The sequence below is a fragment of the Mizuhopecten yessoensis genome, unplaced genomic scaffold (genome assembly GCF_002113885.1).
Source record: "Mizuhopecten yessoensis strain PY_sf001 unplaced genomic scaffold, ASM211388v2 scaffold9253, whole genome shotgun sequence".
NCBI lineage: Eukaryota > Metazoa > Mollusca > Bivalvia > Pectinida > Pectinidae > Mizuhopecten > Mizuhopecten yessoensis.
In genome coordinates this window covers 1,073,931-1,098,468 of record NW_018407955.1, presented here as the reverse complement: position 1 = coordinate 1,098,468, position 24,538 = coordinate 1,073,931, and the positions used below count along the sequence as shown (strand labels likewise).

Genomic DNA, 24,538 nt, shown 5'->3' with positions numbered 1-24,538 from the left:
GGGGGGGGGCATATAGTGTTACCCATGTCTGTCGCGTCCCGTCCCGTCCCGATTCAATGTGAACACTTAGCAGCTTCATTCTTTGACAGATTTTGGTCAAACTTTATACAAAGGTCAAGTATGAGAATTCAGAAACATGTTACCTCAATTGCCTGTCCATATTGATTTCAACCTTGTAGACACGATAGTGCAAATTTTGTTTATTCCAATCTCACTCAAATTTCGTACAATGGTTGGAAGTGAAAACAGGATGAACTGAATTGAAATTCATGGTCACATATTAAACGTCAAGGACATGGTCTTGTGTGAAAGTTATGATTTCTAGTAAGGACTCACTTAGCTGGTAAAATATTGCAAGCACTGTTTTTCCTATCTTTTCCAAATTGATTGGTACAATAATTGGGCATGGCAAGAGAATAAACCGTAACACATTCAGTGTCAGAGGTCAAGGTCATGAGTATAATTTCTAAAAGATACACAAATGTTGTCTTCTTTTTATTTCTTAATAGATTTTGATTCAGCTTCATAAAATATATGAAATATGTCCTTTGAGTTTATGTTTTATGATGCCAGTTCAAGTCGAGATGACAGTTAGGATTGATAAAAAATAATTTCCGTCAGTCTTATAACTTCATTTCTGAACAGCTTCTTTATCAAACTTCATCCATAATAATCAATTCAAGTATGAGAAAGCTTTAAAGAAATTTGTTGTTCAAAGTGTTTTGGCTTAAGAATAAGTCAAGGTCACTTTTTACTATTGTTCCTCTTTAAATTTTTGCATGTTTAAGATGAAACAATACATGTCTTTTGTGTCAGGGTCAACAATACAAGCCAAATGTGCCTTTGATTTTGTTATGTATACCTCATTGATCATCTACATGCTACAAGCCCCATATGCCTCTTTGTTAATTTTACAGAATTTCATCCATACATCCTATTCATTATCTGTAGGCTACAAGCCCAATATGTCTCTTTGTTTATTTTACAAAATTTAATCCATACAGCCCCTTGATCATCTACATGCTACAAGCCCCATATGCCTCTTTGTTTATTTTATAGAATTTCATCCATACATCCTATTCATTATCTGTAGGCTACAAGCCCCATATGCCTCTTGGTTTATTCTACAAAATTGAATCCATACAGCCCCTTGATTATCTACATGATAGAACCCCCATATACCTCTTCATTTTGTTACATGATACAAGCCCCATTTGCCCCTTCAATTTGTTACATTATACAAGTCCAATATGCCTCTTGATGATAGTAAATTGATAAGATTATATTACTATCATGCTTTATCCTGGAGATACTGGATATCTCATTTTCTCACAATATAGGGTTATAGCAACAAACAAATTAGAAAAGTATGCTTTCCTCCCACTTCTATAGTGTTGGAAGATTGGTACAAGCCATGTGTGACATTGGTTCTATGGATCTTCATCAGAACCACACCAGACCTATTGATCTTCTGAAACTCTGTAGCCAATTGATTTCCTTCCAGCCTTATCTGTTTGTATCTCCACTGAAAATTGCATTTTATATCAAATTGTATTCACAGCTTTTAAAATATTTCCAGAATAGATCTTGTCTGTGTACTGATGTAATGAAATAATGCTATATTTTTATGATTTCCATGGACAATTCTTTATAAGTAACTGTACTAACAATAGTCTTAAACTGCTAGCTAAATGGATTAGGAACATCACAGGTATATAGAAGATGTTAAATGGTTTTTGTTAATTCAACAGGAAAAGCATTATATTTTCTATTTATTACATTTTGGCAAGTATTATGCTTTGATGAAGGGCTACCAAGTTTGTTAAAATAAATGACCTTGACTTACATTCAAGGTAACAGGGGTGAAATATGTACTAAGCCTTTAAATGACTTCTTCTGAATAACCAAAATGCCAAAAATGTTGATATTTGGACAGTAACATGCTTGCCTGAAGAGCTATCATGGTTTTCATTTGAAATATTTTGATATTTGGTCAAATCTCAATAATTGGGTTTGGTTTAGTTTGTTTGTGTTTTACTTCCTATCAACAGCTACAGTCATTTAGGATGTGCCAGGTTTTTGTGGTTGAGGAAAGCCGAAGTTCCTGGAGAAAAACCACTGGTAGCAGAATGTCAGACGCCTTAACTACTTGGCCACCGTGGCCCCGCCCTTATCTCAATAAACAAAAGGTCTATCTATGGTGGTGATATTTGGCGAGTTGCATGCTGAGATGAAGGGTTAAGAAGTTTGTTCAACTTTGTTCGACTTTCAAAGAGTCCGTAAAAATGATAGTTTCTACTCCTGCTTAACGCTCATCAATTTAGGAGTGGGACGAAGCTGGTTCGCCCGTTGTCGGTATAATTCGACCAGGTGGGGGTGTCCGGCTGGGTGTCTTCGGTGGTATGTTTCAGTGAGGTAGCACTATAAAGTCGGCATCAGTTCTGTGCTCTCATAAGGAGGCAAACACGAACATATCGCAGCCTCCAAAAACACACACGCATACTCTGCATGCATGCATCTTGCACACAGGGGAGGCCGTCCTTAAACGACCATAGCTGTTGATAGGACATTAAACAATACTAAACCAAACCAAACCAAACCAAACCACAGGGGTCAAATGTGTTTAAATCTTTTAACAGGTTGTTTTAAATGAATTATAATCATGAATAATGATATATTGCTTGTAGCTTTATTTAGTCTACTTTTAAGGTTACAAGTGTGAGATTAATACCAGGTGAGTGATGCAGGTCCATTTGGCCTCTTGTTTAAAGTAATTGTAAGGTAAAGTTAACACTTTCACCGCGCCCTCCTACTATTTCATATCAATATGGTTTTGCATAAAATTTTGATTTATTTAAGTTTATACAAATCCATATGTAGCTAACTTATTCCCTGTTGATTTATTGAAGTAAGTGAGGATGGTTGTATGTGCGTTGTGACACATGTGTGTTCAAGACAGCATCAGCTACAGATATAGCTAAAAACTTTGACAAAATATTTGATTTTCCTGTCGACGTCTGTGCCTGAAATTTTCTGCGATAAAAGTCAGATCACATGACCTCATCAACTTTTCAATTAGTAATCTGATCTGATCTTGATGTTTTAATAATATAGATCTCGTTTCGAAGATACACACAAATAACCACCCCCACTCACTTACAGAAGTCAGTTGCATATATTTTGTATAAAATTAAAATAGATATAAATTGATATACGGTAGCTACTGTGACTAGTCACAGTAATACACGCCTCACTGTAGTAATTACAGATAGCGTGTAAAATGGCGGTGTTTTATGTGTTGGTTGCATGTGATAGGAATTGAAAGAAATAGTGAGAAAACAGGCATGACATACAGGGTAAGATGGTTTAGTTTGCTTGACGTAGTCAGTTATATAGCGTTTCTTTTGTAAAGCTTTAGGTAGGAGAAGGCTCTGTGGAAGATAAATCATGATGTTTCATGTATCAATTACTCAGAGCGAGAGTTCATCAAAATAACGTGTAGACATCTAAAAATATACATAGGAATGCATTTTATAGACTGATATTGATTATGGGGCTATTTTATTCTGGTAGCAAGAAACATTGGCACCTAGGTATGGTTAGGAATTGTACTGGACATGATGACACAGTTTGTACAGCTAGCAGACCAGACGTTATATTACATTTGATGCTGGCCTGGAATGCAGGTCTTATGTCGTAGTAATTATTGACTCATACTTGGAGGTGTGTTCATTTCTTTGTGTGTCATTGCACATCTCTGAGGACTAAAATCTTACTGTGAAGACAAGGTCTTGGTGTTGTAGTGGCTAATACCTTCTGTTGGTTAGTAGTCGGTCAGTCAATAGAATAATCAAGTCTGTGTGTTGCTTCCTGGGCATAGACTGGGTATACGTATAGACAGAAGGATCAAGTCACTGTGTTGACAGTATCAACAGGTAGAGACAGAAGGATCAAGTCACTGTGTTGACATTATCAACAGGTATAGACAGAAGGATCAAGTCACTGTATCAACAGGTATAGACAGAAGGATCAAGTCACTGTGTCGACAGTATCAACAGGTAGAGACAGAAGGATCAAGTTACTGTGTTGACAGAATCAACAGGTAGAGACAGAAGGATCAAGTCACTGTGTTGACAGTATCAACAGGGAGAGACAGAAGGATCAAGTCACTGTGTTGACAGTATCAATAGGTATAGAAAGAAGGATCAAGTCACTGTGTTGACAGAATTAACAGTATAAGGCTGAATGGCCAAGTCTCTGTGTTGTTGGTACTTTAGTGTTGAACAGAAGGACCAAGATCCTCTGTTGACAGTTGTGCCAAATGTATAACCAAGTCCCTGTGCTGTGCACTGATGAAGACGAGATTAGACAGAAGGACACACTGTTGATGAGGGTAGGACTAGATAGAAGGATCCATTATTGACAATAACAGGGTATGTCAGGATGTAAGAAGGTTCGGTGTGACAATGTTTACTGATGAGACATGTCCTGAGTCGTGGTGTTCTGGTACAGAGCTCTGGCCATGGGACGAGGCCTACAAAACATTTGAAGACTGGGGTGAGTAATGTATTGATTGTGTACTTGCCGTTTCTACAAAGCCAGTACAAGTGATCAGTCTGATCCTGTCTCTCCGCTAAGACCAATCTGTCTGGTCCACATATTTGATAAAAGATCAGTGGACATCGCTATTGTAAAGCTGACTCTGGTACATTCTGACGATAGGGGAAAGCTTTCCAAACGGAATTTCCTTCTGTGCATAGTATCAACAGGAAGAAGATTGTGATTGCTTATTTATCATCTTATGACTGGTAGAGGATTGATTTATCGCTGTAATGAATGATTAAGAATGGTTTGGTAGCTGTAGTTTATACCTAAGTCCTATACAGTGTGCATTTAGGAGTAGTTAATTGACATCAGCATTATCTTAGACCAGTGGCCTGACTGAATCCCATTTAACAAATAAACTAAGAATTTGAGGACTCTTCAAAGCTGTGGAAAAATATTTTGAAATTTTTGTTGTGAAAAAATATCTATTAACAAATATGTTCATAAAAATCCAATTGATTTTTGTGTTCACTTTGACAGCTATCCTTTAGTGTTTAATGCTGAAAGATTCTGCACATAATGAAGAGTTGTAATAAGGATAGAAAAAAGTATCCTAAAGAGTACTTCAATTTAGTAAAGGTATGTGTAACTCATGTCTGATCATAGATAGATTTTTACACAATATTTGTAGGTTTCCTCAGGACAGTCCTGGTTTCACATGATTTTGAAAACAAATTATTGAACATGTTTTGAAATATTGGAGTCGCCATAATCCAGCCACCTCGATTTCTAGTATATAATCCAGTCAACTTCATTCCTAGTAGATAATCAAGCCCCCTTCATTCCAAGTAGATAATCTAGCCCCCTTCAATTCCAGAGGAAACTGTAGCCACCTTCCTTCATTTCCAGTAGATAATCCTCCCACCTTCATTCCCAGTAGATTATCCTGCCACTTTCGTTCCCAATATATATCATGCCATCTTTATTTCCAATAGATAATCCTGCCACCTTCATTCAGAGTAGATAATACAGCCACCTTCATTCTCAGAAGATAATCCAGCCACCTTCATTTCCAATAGATAATCCAGCCACCTTCATTTCCAGTAGATAATCCAGCCACCTTCATTCCCTGTGGATAATCCAGCCACCCTCTTTCCCAGTAGGTAATCCAGCTAATTTCATTCCTAAAAGGTAATCCTGCCACCTTCATTTCAAATAGATAATCCATCCATCTTCATTCTCAGTAGATAACCCTGCCGCCTTCATTTCCAGTAGATAATCAAGCCACCTTCATTCTCAGTAGATAAAACTGCCAACTTCATTCTCAGTAGATAAACCTGCCACCTTCATTCTCATAAGATAATCCAGCCCCCTTCATTCCCAATATATAATCCAGTCACCTTCATTCCCAATATATAATCCAGTCACCTTCATTCCCAATATATAATCCAGTCACCTTCATTCCCAGTAGATAATCCAGCCACCTAATCCTGCCACCTTCATTTCAAATAGATAATCCATCCATCTTCATTCTCAGTAGATAAACCTGCCACCTTCATTCTCATAAGATAATCCAGCCCCCTTCATTCCCAATATATAATCCAGTCACCTTCATTCCCAATATATAATCCAGTCACCTTCATTCCCAGTAGATCATCCAGCCATCTTTCATTCATAGTAGATACTCTAACCACTTATATTCCCAATAAATAATCCTGTTACCTTCTTTCCCTGTAGGTAATCCAGCTAATTTCATTCCTAAAAGGTAATCCTGCCCCCTTCATTTCCAGTAGATAATCTTGCCACCTTCATTCTCAGTAAATAATCCAGCCACCTTCATTTACAGTAGATAATCCAGCCACATTCATTCTCAGTATATAATCCAGCCACCTTCATGTCCAATAGATAATCCAGCCACCTACATTTCCAGTAGATAATCCAGCCACCTAATCCTGCCACCTTCATTCTCATAAGATAATCCAGCCCCCTTCATTCCCAATATATAATCCAGTCACCTTCATTCCCAATATATAATCCAGTCACCTTCATTCCCAGTAGATTACCCTGCCACTTTCGTTCCCAATATATATCATGCCATCTTTATTTCCAATATATAATCCTGCCACCTTCATTTCAAATAGATAATCCATCCATCTTCATTCTCAGTAGATAATACAGCCACCCTCATTCTCAGAAGATAATCCAGCCACGTTCATTTCCAATAGATAATCCACCCACCTTCATTTCCAGTAGATAATCTTGCCACCTTCAGTTCCAGTAGATAATTCTGCCACCTTTATTCCCAGTAGATAATCCTGCCATCTTTATTTCCAATATATAATCCTGCCACCTTCATCTCCAGTAGATAATCCAGCCACATTCATTCTCAGTAGATAACCCTGCCGCCTTCATTTCCAGTAGATAATTCTGCCACCTTTATTCTCAGTAGATAATCCTGCCCCCTTCATTTCCAGTAGATAATCCAGCCGCCTTCATTTCCAATAGATAAGCCAGCCACCTTCATTCCCTGTGGATAATCCAGCCTCCCTCTTTCCCTGTAGCTAACCCTGCCCCTTTCATTTTCCAATAGATAACCCTACCACCTTCATTCAGAGTGGATAATACAGCCACCTTCATTCTAAGAAGATAATCCAGCCACCTTCATTCCCTGTGGATAATCCAGCCACCCTCTTTCCCAGTAGGTAATCCTGCCACTTTCATTTTCCAATAGATAATCCTACCACCTTCATTCAGAGTAGATAATACAGCCACCTTCATTCTCAGAAGATAATACAGCCACCTTCATTTCCAATAGATAATCCAACCACCTTCATTTCCGGTAGATAATCCTGCCACCTTCATTCTCATTAGATAATCCAGCCACCTTCATTCTCAGTAGATAATCCAGTCACCTTCATTCTCAGTAGATAATCCAGTCACCTTCATTCCCAATATATAATCCAGTCACCTTCATTCCCAGTAGATAATCCAGCCACCTTCATTCTCAGTATATAATCCAGCCACCTTCATTTCCAGTAGATAATCCAGCCACCATTCTCAGTAGATAATTGTGCCACTTTCATTGCAAGTAGATCTAGATAATCCAGTCATCTTCATTTTCAATTGATAATCTCCATCTACCTTCATTGCAATGTCCAGACAAGGTCAAATATAACACATTATGACATACATGTATATGCATCATTCAATGTAATAAAACAATAATTGACCTTATATAAGTGTGAGCTGAAGTTTGCTTTACCTCACACAACAGCATCATCCCTGGGAAGCCTTTGTTGGTTGATATAACCTGTCTGGGGGATGCAGTGTCACATGTCATCTCCATATGGGGTCAATTACATGTAGTTACCATATATAGAGATATATCCTCTCTATATCCTTCTGTAGGTTTGTACTCTATTTAACAGACATTCTTCATCCTGGTAATACTTATTCACTGGGTTTGTGTCGAAGCATCTCAATGTCCTGCAGAAGAACGAAAATTGAAAAAGACTTATTAATATGCAAGATTTGCATAGCAATTTTACAAAAAGTCACATTTGTCAGAAAGGGTTCCCTTTTAAAATTAAAAACCATATTTATTTGAAGTTAAGTGGTAGATGTGCTCTAAATTCAAACAGTTGTGGTTTTGTCTCGCCGCCATGAAGTGGCGGCGTCAACATTAATTGTTTGCATTTAAGTTAGTTTCACTGAAACTATAAGTGCTAGACCAACCAAACTTGGAACATAGATGTGTCTTACGTAGTACATCTCAACCTATGCATCAAATGATGCATGCAGCCTTAACATTTTAAGTTCTTAACGTGGCTCCACACTTTCGCAATTAACCAGCAAAATTCGTTGAAACTTTCATATAATGGTTATGCAATTATGTAGAGTTAATTTTATGAAAATCTAAACATTCCGATAGTTTGGGGACTTTTTTGGAAAAAATACCAAAAAATTGAATTTTCGTCAATTTTAATATTTTCCGTTTTTTGTGTGAGTGTGGCATTGTTCGGAACAATAACAACAATAAAAAAATGAAAAGAAGCATTTCTAAATAACCCTATAAATATTTTATTTATCGCAAAATATATAACACATGTTACACAAAGTGTTTTTTATTGAATTTGTACGGATAAAAGTGATTATCTATATTTTTAAAAGCAAACAGGACACAAAGATCTATACATATAGAGTGGGAAATTGAATAAAATAAACACAATGGCTTTATAATTAATATATTTTACATTTTACAATCACTTTGATTCGGGTGATAGTAATATCTTCCTTGAAAAAAATCGGAACTTTTTGCAGAGGGATGACATTTACACAATGACAGCTGTCTCTGTTTACATATAACAAAAATGATGGAAATAAATCAAAAATATGATATCAAAATTACCAATTTCTTGTTCTTTAATGGAACCAAATTACCCTCAGTCATGTACATTTTGGACATCATTCCACAGTCCGCTAACTCACGGTTTATGTGACCAGAGGCTATCGCATGGTATGCCGTTCTCACCTGCATTCACACATGCATTTCATAGGTATCTTGATATTTTACAAAACATTATTTTCACAGAGTAAGTAGCCTACGTTTGTAAACACGATTTAATCGACAGAGCGAAACTCCCTCAACAGCAAAAATCGTAACGACCTCGAGCTTATGAACTCGTGTAAGCACGTGATATGCACATGTGAGGTTGGTACGTCCGCATTCCATGTGTTTCCTATATGACCTTCTTGAGGTCGTCTGGTCTCATGTCACTGTCTTCCTGTGAGTCTGTTTATGTCTATGAATTGGAAAGCTTTATTCCTGAAGTACGTGTGATTATATATTTCCCGGTAAAATCTTGATATCGGGTGTTGACATATCATCGGCACGCACATGTACTATTGTTTACCAGGGGCCTGTTCGTTTATGCGGAACAACCGGTTTGACCGTTTATAAATGTATCAATTTCAGGTATAAATCATGGCGGACCTGCAAATGTGTATGCAGGCCTTGCAAGGCTTTCTCAAGGCTCGCCTGAAAGCAGCATGAGATTACTAGGTCCGACCTTAATATATAAATATAAACTGTATTTATTTAACAACAATTATGAAACAAGTTATTTCAACTTATATTAATCACTGTTGTTGGCCCGGATGTTAGCGCGTGGGGGTCTTAGTGTGGGAGGAAACCGGAGTACCTGGAGAAAAACCACGTGGTCGGGCAGGTGACCCCAACTTTTTCACGTCCGATCGGGGAATCGAACCCCGGCCGCCTTGGTGAAAGGCAAGTGCGCTATCCACTGCACCACCCGGACCAATTTGACATGTACATTGATGGTCAAAGCGGGGCACAGACAAGACATCATTCTAAATGGCTTGTTATCTCTCTTGGCCAGTATCATGAAAATTCTAATTCAAAGAAAATTCTCAACTTCATTATCTCCTCTCAGATAATTTCGGGTTAAATTTACAGCGATTCACCCAGGGTCAAGAGGTGATTTTGTAACATAAGTTTATAGATATATAAAGCTATATATAGGTATTTCTATTAACATTTGAGGAAATGTAGCCTAGCTGTGAAACAGATTTGCTTTTGATAATGAAATTCTATATAAGAAATCCAAGATGATGCTATGATCTCTATAATCTTTATGTTTTTGAAAACTTCCTTGGTGATGTTATTTTTGCATTCATTTCAAGATGTCTGACACCTCACCCTCATTTTTTGTAATATTTTCATAGAATTTACGCGGGACTTAAAGAAATCTGTATTGGTAAAGAAAAATGTGATACCAATAAGCTGCTGATTATCAACCCAAGGATTCTTTTTTTAGAGGATCTTACATGAAAGCGAGGCCATTTAATATGACTTTTACATAAATGTTATTATTCTATTTATCACATAACATTCATAATTTGAAAAAGAAAAACACAATTATGTCTTATCAGCTGACACTAAACTGTTAAAAACTAAAGTACTCAGATCATAGTACTGTCGTTCCGCTCAATACAAAGTAGTTCCAGATTTCTTTTTTAATAATGAACAATTTTAAAAGCAATGAAAATTTAAATGACAAAATCACCATTTCAAATTCATCTGAAATAACAGTAAATGTATCAAATGGTATAATAAATATAAGTGGTACCTGTTGTGGCGTAGGATTATGTTCCCACAGTTTTGACCAATCGCAGCACCTTTAGGTTTTATTACACGTGTGGAATACCACATTTATGACATGGCCGTATGACAAAGTAAAATCGGTCAGTTATGTGATAATATTGATCCATCTTCAGGCAGGTTTCATGTTGGTTGTACAGTCTAGTGATTTCTTTATTTATTTGGCAAATGTGTCGGTAGCCTACAGACTGGATTACATCTTGAATGCAGAACTGTACTGTGGATCCCCATAATGATTGATACCACAGACCAAAATTGTAACTTTGCATCTAAGACTTTATTTTTGTTATGACTTCAGCTTTGATTAACGATTTCTAATGAGAAAAACATGCATTGAAGAACTTTTATGAAATCAAACTGAAATACACAACAAAAATCCTGAACAGTGTTCTAAGTGTAAAAATGTAACGGGGCCAGACCTTTAGTATTCTAACCCTGGGCCTCCGATCATTATACGATTGCTGAAACTACCCAAGCCCAGTCCAGCTAGTTAATGACCAATTTGACACAATTCGTCAGTATGACTAGCCATTTCAAGCATGTATAACAACTTAAAAGTATTATGTACGCTTTTTGTAGTATATCCAATTCAATGTCAATTTTTTGTTGCCATCTCATACAAATTCACTCCTTTATGTACATTCACGTTACTGGTCATTTGTCTGATGACAGTGAAGTACAAAATCTTCCCACACGTAAACACTAAACCGGTTGTGCTAGATGAGCCTATCTACAAACCAGACTTACCAACCTGAAGAAATTATTTAGAAATATGCTATCCCAATGGCTAGTCAAAATTTGATATGACTTATCATGTCGCAAAAATGTTTGGCTAGATCAAGTCATGGAATCACACATCCAACAAATGTGATATATACAAAATACATCAAAAAGTTAAAAAAATAATACCTGCCTTTTTTTTTACCTGCAGATTTTCTAGGAAGAGAATGACCTACTTTCAATTTTCAATTTCATGGCATGAACAATTTGTATAGCACAAATTTTTTAATGCATACCACATCTTTTCTTGATCACACAATGGTTTATAATAAGTTATAAAAGACATAATCAAATGAGCTGTTTTACTAAGAAGACCTGCAAACTAGAAAGCAGACTTAGCAAATACTACACTGACTCACTTTGTACGTGTGAGAAATCTTTCATGAAACAATGTTGGAATGGATAATGTATTGTTCAATTTCTTCATCAGACCTGTTTTCATTGGTTAATTCAAGTTGGAATGTTATTGACTCCTGGTTCTGTGGGTCATTCCGGTACATATATAACAACTATTGCACATACGCTTACAGCGTAGCCTCATTGACATTGATTTGTGGACAACTCGTACACATTTTACACCTTTGTGTGCAAATGCTTCACTGGTCATTTGCATTTGTCTGATGAAGGTGACAGTGTACATATCAAAACGTCACATAGAACATTTGTATTGGTTGTGTAAAAAGAACTTTTCCTAATGTTTAAACTTATTTACCCTATACAAGTTATGTTTCCCTAGTATTCATATTACCAGAAAATTATACTTTTGACTAAGTTAAATATAATTGACTGAATTGTGATAATGTTGTGTGTTACAGTCAAGGTTCAGGAACTGGAAGACACACTTGGTCAAAGTCAGGAGGACCTTGACACTAGGAATACACAGTGTGATCAACTGGAGGTAAGTTAGTATTATACCTTAAAACTATTTACCTTGAAATGAGAGCTTTAAGGGCCAAGTGATTAAGGCGTCTGACTATCTGCAATCACCAGCCCTCCGCTGGGTTGCAGGTTTGAGATCTACGTAGGGCAGTTGCCAGGTATTGGCCTCAGAGCGATGTTGTTTTTTCTCCAGGAACCCCAGCTTCCCTCCACCATAAAAACTTAGCACGTCCTGAGATTACCATAGCTGTTAAAAGGATGTAAGACATAAAACAAACCAAACCAAATTGATATTATGGATTTTTGTTTAAAATTTTAGAGAATAAAACTTTCAATGAACATGTCTGAAGATAATTTTGTTTCTGTCAGAAACCACTGAAGGCTACAATTTCCCTACCGATTCAAGTAAAATGTTGTGAACGCAATGTACATTAATATAAATGCTTTGTTTCTCGAATGCTACACATTATTTTCATTAAGTTGGATTATTTTTGTAATCAACACAAAATGGTCTTATTCTCCTGTTTTAAATATAAAAACCATGAGAAAATAGCCCAATTTCAATTTTACGTGAAACTTAATGGTTTTCTGACATTTAAGTGTACTTCAAGCTGTCAAATAATATTTCTAACTGTTAACTGTTTAAATAAAAGCCTCCAAGCTAGATCAGTATTGGCTTTCCTGTCCATTGCTATGGCAACTGTTGGTAAGTTTCACTATTTCTGGGAAATGTGTTAAAAAAGGATTCAGTCTACGAGTGTTCAATAGTTACTGCTAAGAAAGAATGCATTGGGCTGAGGCTATCTTTCTTATATAACACCAGAATTAAAACTAGAATAAGGGCTGATGCTGTCAGGGTTGTGTTAAGTCTGTGTGTTGTGTTGTGGTCAGGGTTGTGTTAAGTCTGTGTTTTGTGTTGTGGTCAGGGTTGTGTTAAGTCTGTTTTGTGTTGTGGTCAGGGTTGTGTTAAGTCTGTGTTGTGTTGTGGTCAGGGTTGTGTGTTAAGTCTGTGTTGTGTTGTGGTCAGGGTTGTGTTAAGTCTGTGTTCTGTGGTGTGGTCAGGGTTGCGTGTTAAGTCTGTGTGTTGCAGTCAGGGTTGTGTGTGAAGTCTGTGTGTTGTGGTGTGGTCAGGGTTGTGTCTTAAGTCTGTGTGTTGTGGTCAGGGTTGTGTCTTAAGTCTGTGTGTTGTGGTCAGGGTTGTGTTAAGTCTGTGTGTTGTGGTCAGGAATGTAATAAGTCTGTGTGTTGCAGTCAGGGTTGTGTGTGGAGTCTGTGTGTTGTGGTGTGGTCAGGGTTGTGTGAAGTATGTGTGTTGTGTTGTGGTCAGGGTTGTGTTAAGTCTGTGTGTTGTGGTGTGGTCAGGGTTGTGTTAAGTCTGTGTGTTGTGGTCAGGGTTGTGTGTAAAGTCTGTGTTGCGGTGTGATCATGGTTGTGTGTTAAGTATGTATTGTGGTGTGGTCAGGGTTGTGTGTAAAGTCTGTGTTGGGGTGTGGTTGGTGTTGTGTGTAAAGTCTGTATTGTGGTGTGGTTGGTGTTGTGTGTTAAGTCTGTGTGTTGTGTTGTAGTCAGAGTTTTGTGTAAAGTCTTTGTTGCGGTGTGATCATGGTTGTGTGTTAAGTATGTGTTGTGGTGTGGTCAGGGTTGTGTGTAAAATCTGTGTTGTGGTGTGGTCAGCATTGTGTGTAAAGTATGTGTGCTGTTTTGTGGTCAGGGTTGAGTGAAGCCTATGTGTTGTGGTGTTGTCATGGTTGTGTGTTTAGTCTTTGTGTTGTGTTGTGGTCAGGGTTGTGTTAGGTCTGTATGCTTTTTTTGGTCAGGGTTGTGTGAAGTCTGTGTGTTGTGGTCAGGGTTGTGTTAAGTCTGTGTGTTGTGGTCAGGGTTGTGTGTAATGTGTAAAGTCTGTGTGCTGTGGTGTGGTCAGGGTTGAGCAAAGTCTGTGTGTTGTGGTGTGGTCAGGGTTGTGTTAAGTCTGTGTTGTGGTCAGGGTTGTGTGTAAAGTCTGTGTGTTGTGGTGTGGTCAGGGTTGAGCAAAGTCTGTGTGTTGTGTTGTGGTCAGGGTTGTGTGTGAAGTATTTGTTGTGGTGTGGTCAGGGTTGAGCAAAGTCTGTGTTATGGTGTGGTCAGGGTTGTGTGTTAAGTCTGTGTTGTGTTTCGGACAGGGTTGAGCAAAGTCTGTGTGTTGTGTTTTGGTCAGGGTTGTGTGTTAAGTATGTGTTGTGGTGTGGTCAGGGTTGTGTGTAAAGTCTGTGTTGTGGTGTGGTCAGGGTTGTGTGTGAAATATGTGTTGTGGTGTGGTCAGGGTTGAGCAAAGTCTGTGTGTTGGGGTGTGGTCAGGGTTGTGTGTTAAGTATGTGTTGTGGTGTGGTCAGGGTTGTGTGTAAAGTCTGTGTGTTGTGGTGTGGTCAGGGTTGTGTGTGAAATATGTGTTGTGGTGTGGTCAGGGTTGAGCAAAGTCTGTGTGTTGTGGTGTGGTCAGGGTTGTGTGCAAAGCCTGTGTTGTGTGGTCAGGGTTGTGTGCAAAGTCTGTGTGTTGTGGTGTGGTCAGGGTTGTGTGCGTAGTCTGTGTATTGTGATGTGGTCAGGGTTGTGTACTCATTGGAGGCTTGAGAGGACTGAATTCAAGTTTTAAAAATACCAAACTGCCTCTTTTTCCCAAAGTAATTTTCATTATTTGGAAATGACAACCTTGATTGTTGTCTGTAAATACATCAGATAAAAACAAAAAGTTGCATCATATTTGAGATGAATATATTTACAATTTGTATTTATGTTACAGGAAAATTTGTCTTCTTGCAAACTGGAACATCAACTGGACTTGAAGGAGATCTGGCGTCTGGTACACAAGGATGTGGAGAAGGAGTGCACGGATGGGCAGGTAATGCTCGTTCTATCAAACAGTTGATGCCGAGACATAAAAAACAGAGTTTCATGATGAACTATAAAGTAAGGAATTGAAATTGATAGGTACTTTTGTTTTATTTCAACTGTTTTCTTTTTTTATTGCAATATTTATTAATGGAATCCAACAAAAAATAATCCTAGCCTTGTTGGACATACAATAAGAGACTAAAGAACATTTCTAATGAAAATGTTTATGTAAACATTTGATACAGTCAGCAAGCACCAATGTCTTTCTATTCTATCTACCATTAGATATCAGGATATTGTTTTCAATAAGTTTCTCAACTTAATTCTCCTTTTATGTACAACAAAATTCATATTATGTAGTTGAGAAAACAAAAAGAATAAACAGGCTTGCTTTCAATATTGTTTTTTAGCTCACTTGGCCCGAACTTTTTACTTTAAACAGCTTCTTCTCAGTAACCAAAAGGCCTAGGGTGATGATATTTGGCCAGAAGCATGCTGGGATGAAGGGCTACCAAGTTTGTTCAAATAAATGACCTTCATTAATTTTCAAGGTCACAGGGGTCAAATATGTTAAAATCTTTAAACAACTACTTCTGAATAACCGAGAGGCCTAGCTAGGGTAATGATATTTGGCCAGTAACATGCTGGGGTGAAAGGCTACCATGTTTGTTCAAATAAATGACCTTGACTTATAGTCAAGGTCACAGGGGTCAAATATGTTAAATACCTCTAAACAACTTCTTCTGAATAACCGAGAGGTCTAGGGTGCTTAAATTTGGGCAGTAACATGCTGGTATGAAGGGCTACCAAGTTTGTTCAAATAAATTACATCGACTTATATTCAAAATCACAGGGGTCAAATATGTATAAAACATTTAAACAGCTTCTTCTGAATAACCAAGAGGCCTAGGATAATGATATTAGGCCAGTAACATGCTGGAATGAAGGGCTACCAAGTTTGTTTAAATGAATGACCTTGAATCATATTCAAGGTCACTGGGGACAAATATGTTGAAAACATTCAAACAACTTCTTCTGAAGAACCAAGAGGCCTAGGGTGATGACATTTGGCCATTAACATGCAGGGATGAAGGGTTACCAAGTTTGTTCAAATGAATAACCTTCGTCCATATTCAAGGATGGTGGTCAATATATGTTTAAATCTTTAAATGTTTGTTTTGTATAACCAAAAAGTCCAGGGTAATGATATTTTGCTAGAAGCATGCTGGGTTAGAAGACTATAAATTCTGTTCAACCTAATGTCCTTGTTCGACATTCAAGGTCACGGGTATCATATGTTTAAATATTTAAATAAGGTCTTTTTAATCAAACACTGATATTCTGCCTGTAGTTATATTTTAGTCCACTTTTAAGATAACAAGTGTGAAATTATATATAAATACCAGGTGAGAGATTCAGGCCCATTGGGCCTCTTGTTTAGCTACATTTTGAAGACCTCGCTGCATCATCTTGTAAGGCATTTGATTAGTACAGGAATTAGTTTGTCTCGCATCTGAAATCACATTCTAATTACTGTGTTCTTTAATATCAAAAGCATGCAGTGACAACATTGAAGAATGGTTGCTTTTGTAAATTTTTAACATAGTGTGGTAAATATGATGGATAATCTCGGTTTCTTGTAAGTCGACCTTTAGATCATCAATTGTCAGGCCAGCACCTGCAGCAGCTCAGGGGAGAGCTGATCCGAACTTCCGATATATATCAAGTCTGTGGAAGCATATCCCAGAATCTCTAGGAGATAAAATATTTCGTATCCACCAAATAGATGAGAACCATATTCATGGTCAGAATGTATTTGCAATTTGTCCTGTTAGTGTTCATGTTTTGTTGGGGTCAAAAAGCCATCATCTGCCTGTGGTAAGAGAGTGTATCCCTATACAGTGCTAGACGGTACATGAGGTCATTGTTTTGTAAGAGAGTGGAGAAGGTGTGGTGTGTTATCTTGAACATCATTCCCCTGGGTATGTCAACAGACATGATATCTCACACAAACCACTAATCTGAGTCTATAGGCATATTACTGCTGAAAAATATACCAGAAAAACCTGACAAGCATATTCAGATGCTGTCTCCTACATAATGTGTACAGTTTTGCTGGGAGCATACGTTCTTGTTTAAGGTTACAGAGGCTAAGTTAAAGGTCAGGGTTGATAGGTAAAAAGGTCAAGGTCATTTGGTTTGTGTAGCAATGCAAAGAAAAAATTATGTGGACTGCAGAGACTAAGAATCAAACGTATGTGTCACAAGATCACCGGGATTTTTTTTTCTGAACGTCTATTTAATTTTCTCTCAAAGGAAGAAATGGATTACCGCCGCATTTTATACTATTGTTCACCAAGACCTAGGAAATTCTTGTTAAACGTTTGAGGCACAGGGTCATAAAGAGTGCTGGTTTTATATCTCCCATTTCAAGGAAAGGGAGACATTATGTATTGGAACTGATTTTTCTGGTTCTAGGACTTTTGGTAGCATCTTGTCTGGGCAGCTATTTATTTAACCATCGAAATATATCTTAATGAAACGTGAAGTTTACCAACATCAATCAGTAGGTGTTCAGTGCACTGTAATAGGGCCACTTATTATGACATTCACTTGTAGGTCAAAAGATGCATGTCAATACTGTAAGTATGCAAATATGCATTCTGAGATTACGAGGAAGCTAGCTTTCAATTGATGGTGATGAGGTTGAAGGTCAAATTTCAAGATCACAAGCTAAACTTTGAAAACATCAATTTGTTTTGGGGTTTCTTTTAGTACTGAATAGGGGGCATACCATGTCCACTTATTTCCACAGGGAATGGGAAAGTTTACCATAGTTCATATGTGGGGACACTTTGGGTTTCTAAGTCTTCCACTATTGGAAAGTTTACAATAGTTCATATATGGGGACACTTTGGGTTTCTTTCTAAGTCTCCCACTAGACCACTAAAAGGGACAAAAGGTTTACACTATGTCAGTCTGTCCATCCTTATATATCTTTGCAATTGACCGGCATATTTCTTGTAGTTTTTCAGCTACAACTGTCAAATTTGTATTCTTAATACCTGATGGTATGGTGAAGTGTCACATATTTAAATGGGGGAAATTTGCCCCACACTATACAAAGTTATTGTATAGGAGTACCCTTGTGTCATAACTGAAATTGCGTCTTGTGCCAAATTATACACAGAGTAATGCCTCTTTTTGTTCACAATGTCACTTTGTATGGGGCACATCTCATAAGTTGTCACCTACGATTTTCAAATCTTGTATGAAAGTACGTCTTGTTTAGATACCAGGTCGAAACAGGTGTTTTGTTTTATTTAGCTAAATAAACCATTTTTTTCGCTTAGCCCGAGATATGTATGAAAGTTTTAGTAATTCTGTCCCATTAGTATCAAGAACCGTCTTCAGTGTTGTGATCATTCAATTGTATGGTGAATGAGATTGGGAGGTTGGTGGTTGGGGAGGGGGTGAGTTGTTTATAAAGTTATCTTAAGGTGGGATCAAAGTTGGACATTTTCACGGAAGGAATATAGTTAATCTTGATCAGCAGTTCATGGCATTGTCACTGTAAAGAATGATTCATGCAAGATTGATGGGAAGCAGTATTATCACCTTGTACAAAATAATCTTTAAGTGCAATCACACTTCATCCAAGAATGAACATATAGCTCATGCTGCATACACACAAATAACTCATCATTGTTAACTTCATTACTGGTACAATGTTCAGCAGCTGTCCATTCTTAACACAAAAAGGTGTCCACTATTATTACAAAGGGGTACTGTGTTTTAAGTAGGAGAAAAACTTAAAACTGTCCACTCTGTGAGAGAATTAACAGATCTCGGCCCTACCGCCTCGATGACAGTCCCTTTACTCACAGAATGAACAGTTTTCAGCCTTTCTTCTTTACATAAATACTGGTCTAGTGGTGATTACAACTCAAGTAGACTTCCTTACAGCTTGTAATTATAGGCCTGTGAGGTATTGTTACATAAAGCTGGTTTAATTGACACAATATTTGAGTATGTGTTGCAAACTGAATAAGACAACAATATTTCTGTTATGACTACAATATTGTATTGACCTTGGGTAGGACCTGGATGTTCCATGGATAAGCCAGTGTTGCCAGTGGAATCATAATTATTTTTATTTTCTTAAGGTTGAAAAATCATTGAATCAACTTCAAATAAAGTTAATAATTGTATGAGAGCATATTTTTTTTTTCATATTTCATTATCAGAAAGAGGTGCCGTTATCGGATACTCCATACCACATTCGTAACCAGATTACGCAGGAGATACAGAGTCTGAAGACGCAGCTTCACAAGCGAGAGGCAGTGCTTGATATTTTAGTAAGGTTTCTTCTTATTATTATTTCAATATGTCTATTGTGATTATGATATGTATAGCACAAGACATAATATCATAACGACTAATTCTCCCATTGTCATTTGACATACCAAGTGATTTAAAAGGTCGTTTCTATGGATATTGCCTGTGCATAATAAATAAATCAGATTTATAATAGTAGGATTGAAGTTATCAATGGAAACATTCTGAAGTGGTCGGGATTCAAAATTGTACAAATTGAGGGGCTAATACAGTAGATTTCGCTTAATATCACTTCCCATTTGTCAGCGAATACGTATTTTCTGACGTTTTTCAGCCCTCAAAACCGGAAGTGAACTTAGTCAAATGCCTAAGTGGTGTGGCTCTACGAATTGAAGAAGATTGTAAAATAAAGATATTTTGTCAATAACCTTGTTCTTTACTCTAGTTGAAATATAGTATACGTAAATAAGTATAGAAATAAATATATTCTTTTTAATTTATTTCAGTATGCAGTTACATTTCATATATATAGTTAGTAGCAAAATGACGATCAGTACGATCGTAATTATGATTATTTACTGCAGTAGTGATGAAGGCATACAAGTGTTTGGCTGATATTCTGCATCAAATTCAATTGTAAACATGATACTTGGTAAATATTTACATTTATCTTGATATATATACTGCTCTTTCGCTAGTAGCATCTTTTTATAGTTTAATTTCTTCAGATATTTGCTGCAAGTGTGACATCGTTTTCTTCGAGTTTGTCTAGCTATCGTACGGTGACCTTTTACCTTTGAAACATAGCATTTCATTGGATGACCTCAATATGCAAAAAAAAACACCAGGCAATCAGATGCCGTGTTATGAAATCGGGTTAAACCAGCCGTAAACGAGGGAAGTGAAAAATGTAACCTCCTGTTACGATAGTTTGAACAATAAATGATAACACAAAAGGTAATCTCTTTATTACATCGACATTTGGAAAGTGTAATTAAACATAGGTCATAATTTTGCAATGAATAAATTCTCGCAGATCACGATTTTACACCAGCACCATACGGTTGAATTACGACAACACCATGTCGGCGTCGTACGTGGGTTATTTGAGATCAAAACAAAGACGATTTTTTCGTATTAACCTTGGTCAAACTTAAATAATTTAAGAAACTTATTGTTTGAAAGACAATCTTTATTTTAATCTCAATCAGCATTCGTCATATTTTACGGATGACCATCCACTTGTATGCCTACTTCACGACAACGTAAATTCAATCTGGAGACGAGCTGTCTGTGAAGATAGTACACATGTTGGTTGAAAGATTACATCACACTTAGCATTAGAAAAGTTTACAGATGTAAGACTGTCCTGGCTCCCCCAACCACAGGTGAATATCCTGTTAACAAGTATGTAAGGTCAACCTTTTGTTTAACAGTCAGCCAGGTGTAACCTATTGTTTGACAGTCAGCCAGGTGTAACAAATACCCCGTTAGGGCGCGGCGTTGTATACATAACGCGCCCAGGTGTGACGGAAGGTCCCCGGGGGCATTTATCATGAATCATTACCGCGATTTACCTATATTTTGTTGGTGACTGTGGCCAAAATAAAGTGATATTAAGAGAAATCGACATAAAATCAGGTGATAATAAAAGAATTGAATTGCATAGATTATATAGCAGGAAAAACGGTGCATCAAAAAAACATGATAATAACCGAAAAGTGACATTAACGGACGTGATATTAGGTGAAATGTACTGTACCTCCCTGGGGGACTGAGGGGCAGAACAAAAAAGGAGTGATTTGGCCGTATTCCTTTATGCGACTTTTTATCCTTGAAAGATGGATACCAATCATATTTGGATTGAAGTATCTTAAGTGGTGGGCATTCAAACTTGTACCAGTTGAAGGATGCAATCTCCAAGTCTGAGGGGTGGCACGAAAAAGGTTATCTTTTTACTTGAACATTATCGAGATCCCCACCATAAATCCATATACACTACACGGAAGCTTTCAGGATGGCTTAATTAAAGGTTCCTGCCCCAGTCTTGGAGACTTAGTCCCTGGGTCATTACTTTGAAGCTGTTGAGATTCCCACCCCGTATAACCATATATAACATAGAGCGGCATATAAAAAGACAAACACAATTTTTTTACCTCTTTTGAACTCAGGTTTTCCTCCCCCAAAACCTGGCTTAATTGTCCTTAAATGACCATAGATGTTAATAGGACATAAAGCACAAACAAACCAAACCAAAAAATGACCTGAAACTGTTGACATTATGATGAGGCAGAAATATTAGGATTCTTGACAAATTTGTGTTCCAGACTAGCAGTAAGTGTAAGCCTGACCATCATCAGACCCTGGAGCACAGTACATGTAGCTGTTTCGGTAACGTTTCTGGTAGCAATGCCAGCTCCCCTCTTGTTGGTGAGTATCAAATTATGGCCATTATTTGAAAAAAAAAACAAAGAAAGAAAGTTTCCTAAATATGTGACGGCTTCAACTCTTCAATTTTCATTGATGTAACAGCTACTACCCCTACATGTCCAGAGTTTGTAACAGCAAAAAAAGATTGCCTGCTGATCTTCTTTCCATGGTTTTACTAGGCTATTGATGGAGGACCCAGCATAGAATCCGAGGTTTTTTTCTTTTTTTTTGCTTCAATATGCTTACCCAGTTGCAATGCTTGGGATCTTTAATTATTTCTTGTTCTTCAAAATTAAATTCTACTATAAAATTCCCGACAAATACAAAATGGATCAAGCTGACAACGTGATCACACGGTCTATATCTCATTAACAGATGAATACAGTTTCCTTCAAAAAAATAAAAGTAATTTTTTGTTGTTATTTAGTAATTGAATGGCTTAAAAGTTATTGAAATTTCAATAAAAAAATAATTAAAAAGCATTTTTCAAACGAATAGACAGGCCTATAGAGTTATGATATTTGGCTGAAAGCTTCGTTGGAAAGAGTTTAACAAAGTTTGAGAATGAAAATGACCTTGACCTACTTTCAAGGTCACAGAGGTCAAATATGTTTAAAGAAGAGACAGTTATTGAATCTTCATATTTGGCTGATAGCTTGTTTTGGTGGAGCCCAACAAATTTTGAGAACAAAAATGACCTTGACCTACTTTCAAGGCATATGGGTCAAATATGTCAAACACATCAAACGACTTCTTCTGAATAAAGGACAGGCCTAAATTCATGATATTTAGCTGAAAACTTCATTCTTAAGAGCCTGACGAAGTTTGAAAACGAAAATGACTTTGACCTACTTTCAAGGTCACAGGGGTCAAATAAGTCTAAAACTTCAAACGACTTCTTCTGAAGATCTGAAAAGCCTGGGGTCATGCTATTTGGCCAGTATCATTCTATGATGGCATTCAACAAAGTTTGCAAATGAAAATGAACTTGACCTACTTTCAAGGTCACAGGGGTCAAATACGTTAAAAACTTCAAACAACAATATCCTAAAAACCGTCAGCATCCTCATGTACACCAACTTAAAAAATGTCAATGTGCTTGCGAACATCATCTTGGAATGCTTCCATCTGCATCAGTGCGAGTTTGAAGTGGTATAAAAGTGGAATTGCCTTCTTACTGAACCACTTCTTCCGAATTAGAAATCAAGTTCTGATGTAATTGTTCAAAAATGTTTAATCCGTCTACAAATCATAATCCAGTCTTCATTACCGGAGTTACATTTACAAAAAACTGATAGAAAGCTAGGAAAACAGTGGCATTGAATAAGTAATATTTTGACGGATGATTTCAGTTGGAAATGTTTTTTGTAACAGTTTTTGTGCAAACATTAATATGGACACTTATCTATTTTTTAATTTTCATTTAAAACCCCTGGAGGCAGAGTGGCAGGGCTGAATAGGGGAAATGAGGGGTAAAACCTTTAAAATCCTTCCTCTACCGTAGGGATTAAGGGATTTTATCCTAATTTAGTCTGGAGCATCCTTGGGCCAAGGGGACTCAATTTTGTATAAACCGTGAGTGTGGCCCCACCTTGGGGTAGAGGGGCGGGGCCCAATAGGGGAACCATAGCAAATTATTTAAAATCCTTCTTATATATATGTTTTTGTGTATTTGTCTGAGGGATATTGTGGAAATGTAGTTTTCAATTTTCCAAATTTGATCAGATGTTCCTTTGATGTATGGTTGTAAGCGTTTGTCAGAGAACCACAGGAGCTGATATTTAATCAATAAGATAAAGCTCTGCTTGCTATAGCACTAGTATAGAGCCCTGATTCCAATACACGACACTGTAGGCTCCTACAAACCATCAGCATCCTCATGTACACCGACTTAAAAAATGTCAGTGCTTACGAACATCATCTTAGAATGCTTCCATCAGTGCCAGTTTGAAGTGGTATAAAAGTAGGGTTACCTTCTTACTGAACCACTTCTTCCGAATTAGAAATCAAGTTCTGATGTAATTGTTCAAAAATGTTAAATCTGTCTACAGATCATAAACCAGTCTTCATTACCAGAGTTACATTTACAAAAAACTGATAGAAAGCTAGGAAAACAGTGGCATTGAATAAGTAATATTATGACGGATGATTTCAGTTAGAAAGTCTTTGTAACAGTTTTAACTCACCTTGCCTAAAGGTTTGTGCGAACATTAATATGGACACTTATTTTTATACGCCCGTCGAAGACGGGGACGTATTATGTTATCACGTGAGCGGGCGGGCGGGCGAACGAACGAACGATGTCCGCTCGATATCTCGAGTAATTATTAACGAATTAACTTCAAACTTCACAACAAGGTTAATTACCATAAAACCTCGGACAAGTACGATAACCGCCATTATCCGACCATAATTTCTGGAGTTATACCCCTTTACTTGCCGAAACAGTGTCCGCTCGATATCTCGAGTAATTATTAACGGATTAACTTCAAACTTCACAACAAGGTTAATTACCAT

At 37.2% G+C, this 24,538-nt stretch overlaps 1 protein-coding gene across 3 annotated transcripts in view; it reads left to right on the top strand.

The window, feature by feature from the left end:
- Positions 1–24,538, top strand: part of LOC110457623 (lymphoid-restricted membrane protein-like) — a 223,182-nt gene that overhangs the window by 60,244 nt on the left and 138,400 nt on the right. For all 3 annotated transcript variants that reach the window (XM_021508980.1, XM_021508978.1, XM_021508979.1), the window contains 4 exons: positions 12,322–12,404; positions 15,162–15,260; positions 19,501–19,611; positions 21,919–22,021. In XM_021508980.1, coding sequence (XP_021364655.1) covers positions 12,322–12,404; positions 15,162–15,260; positions 19,501–19,611; positions 21,919–22,021 — 396 coding nt within the window. The remainder of the gene's footprint in view (positions 1–12,321; positions 12,405–15,161; positions 15,261–19,500; positions 19,612–21,918; positions 22,022–24,538) is intronic.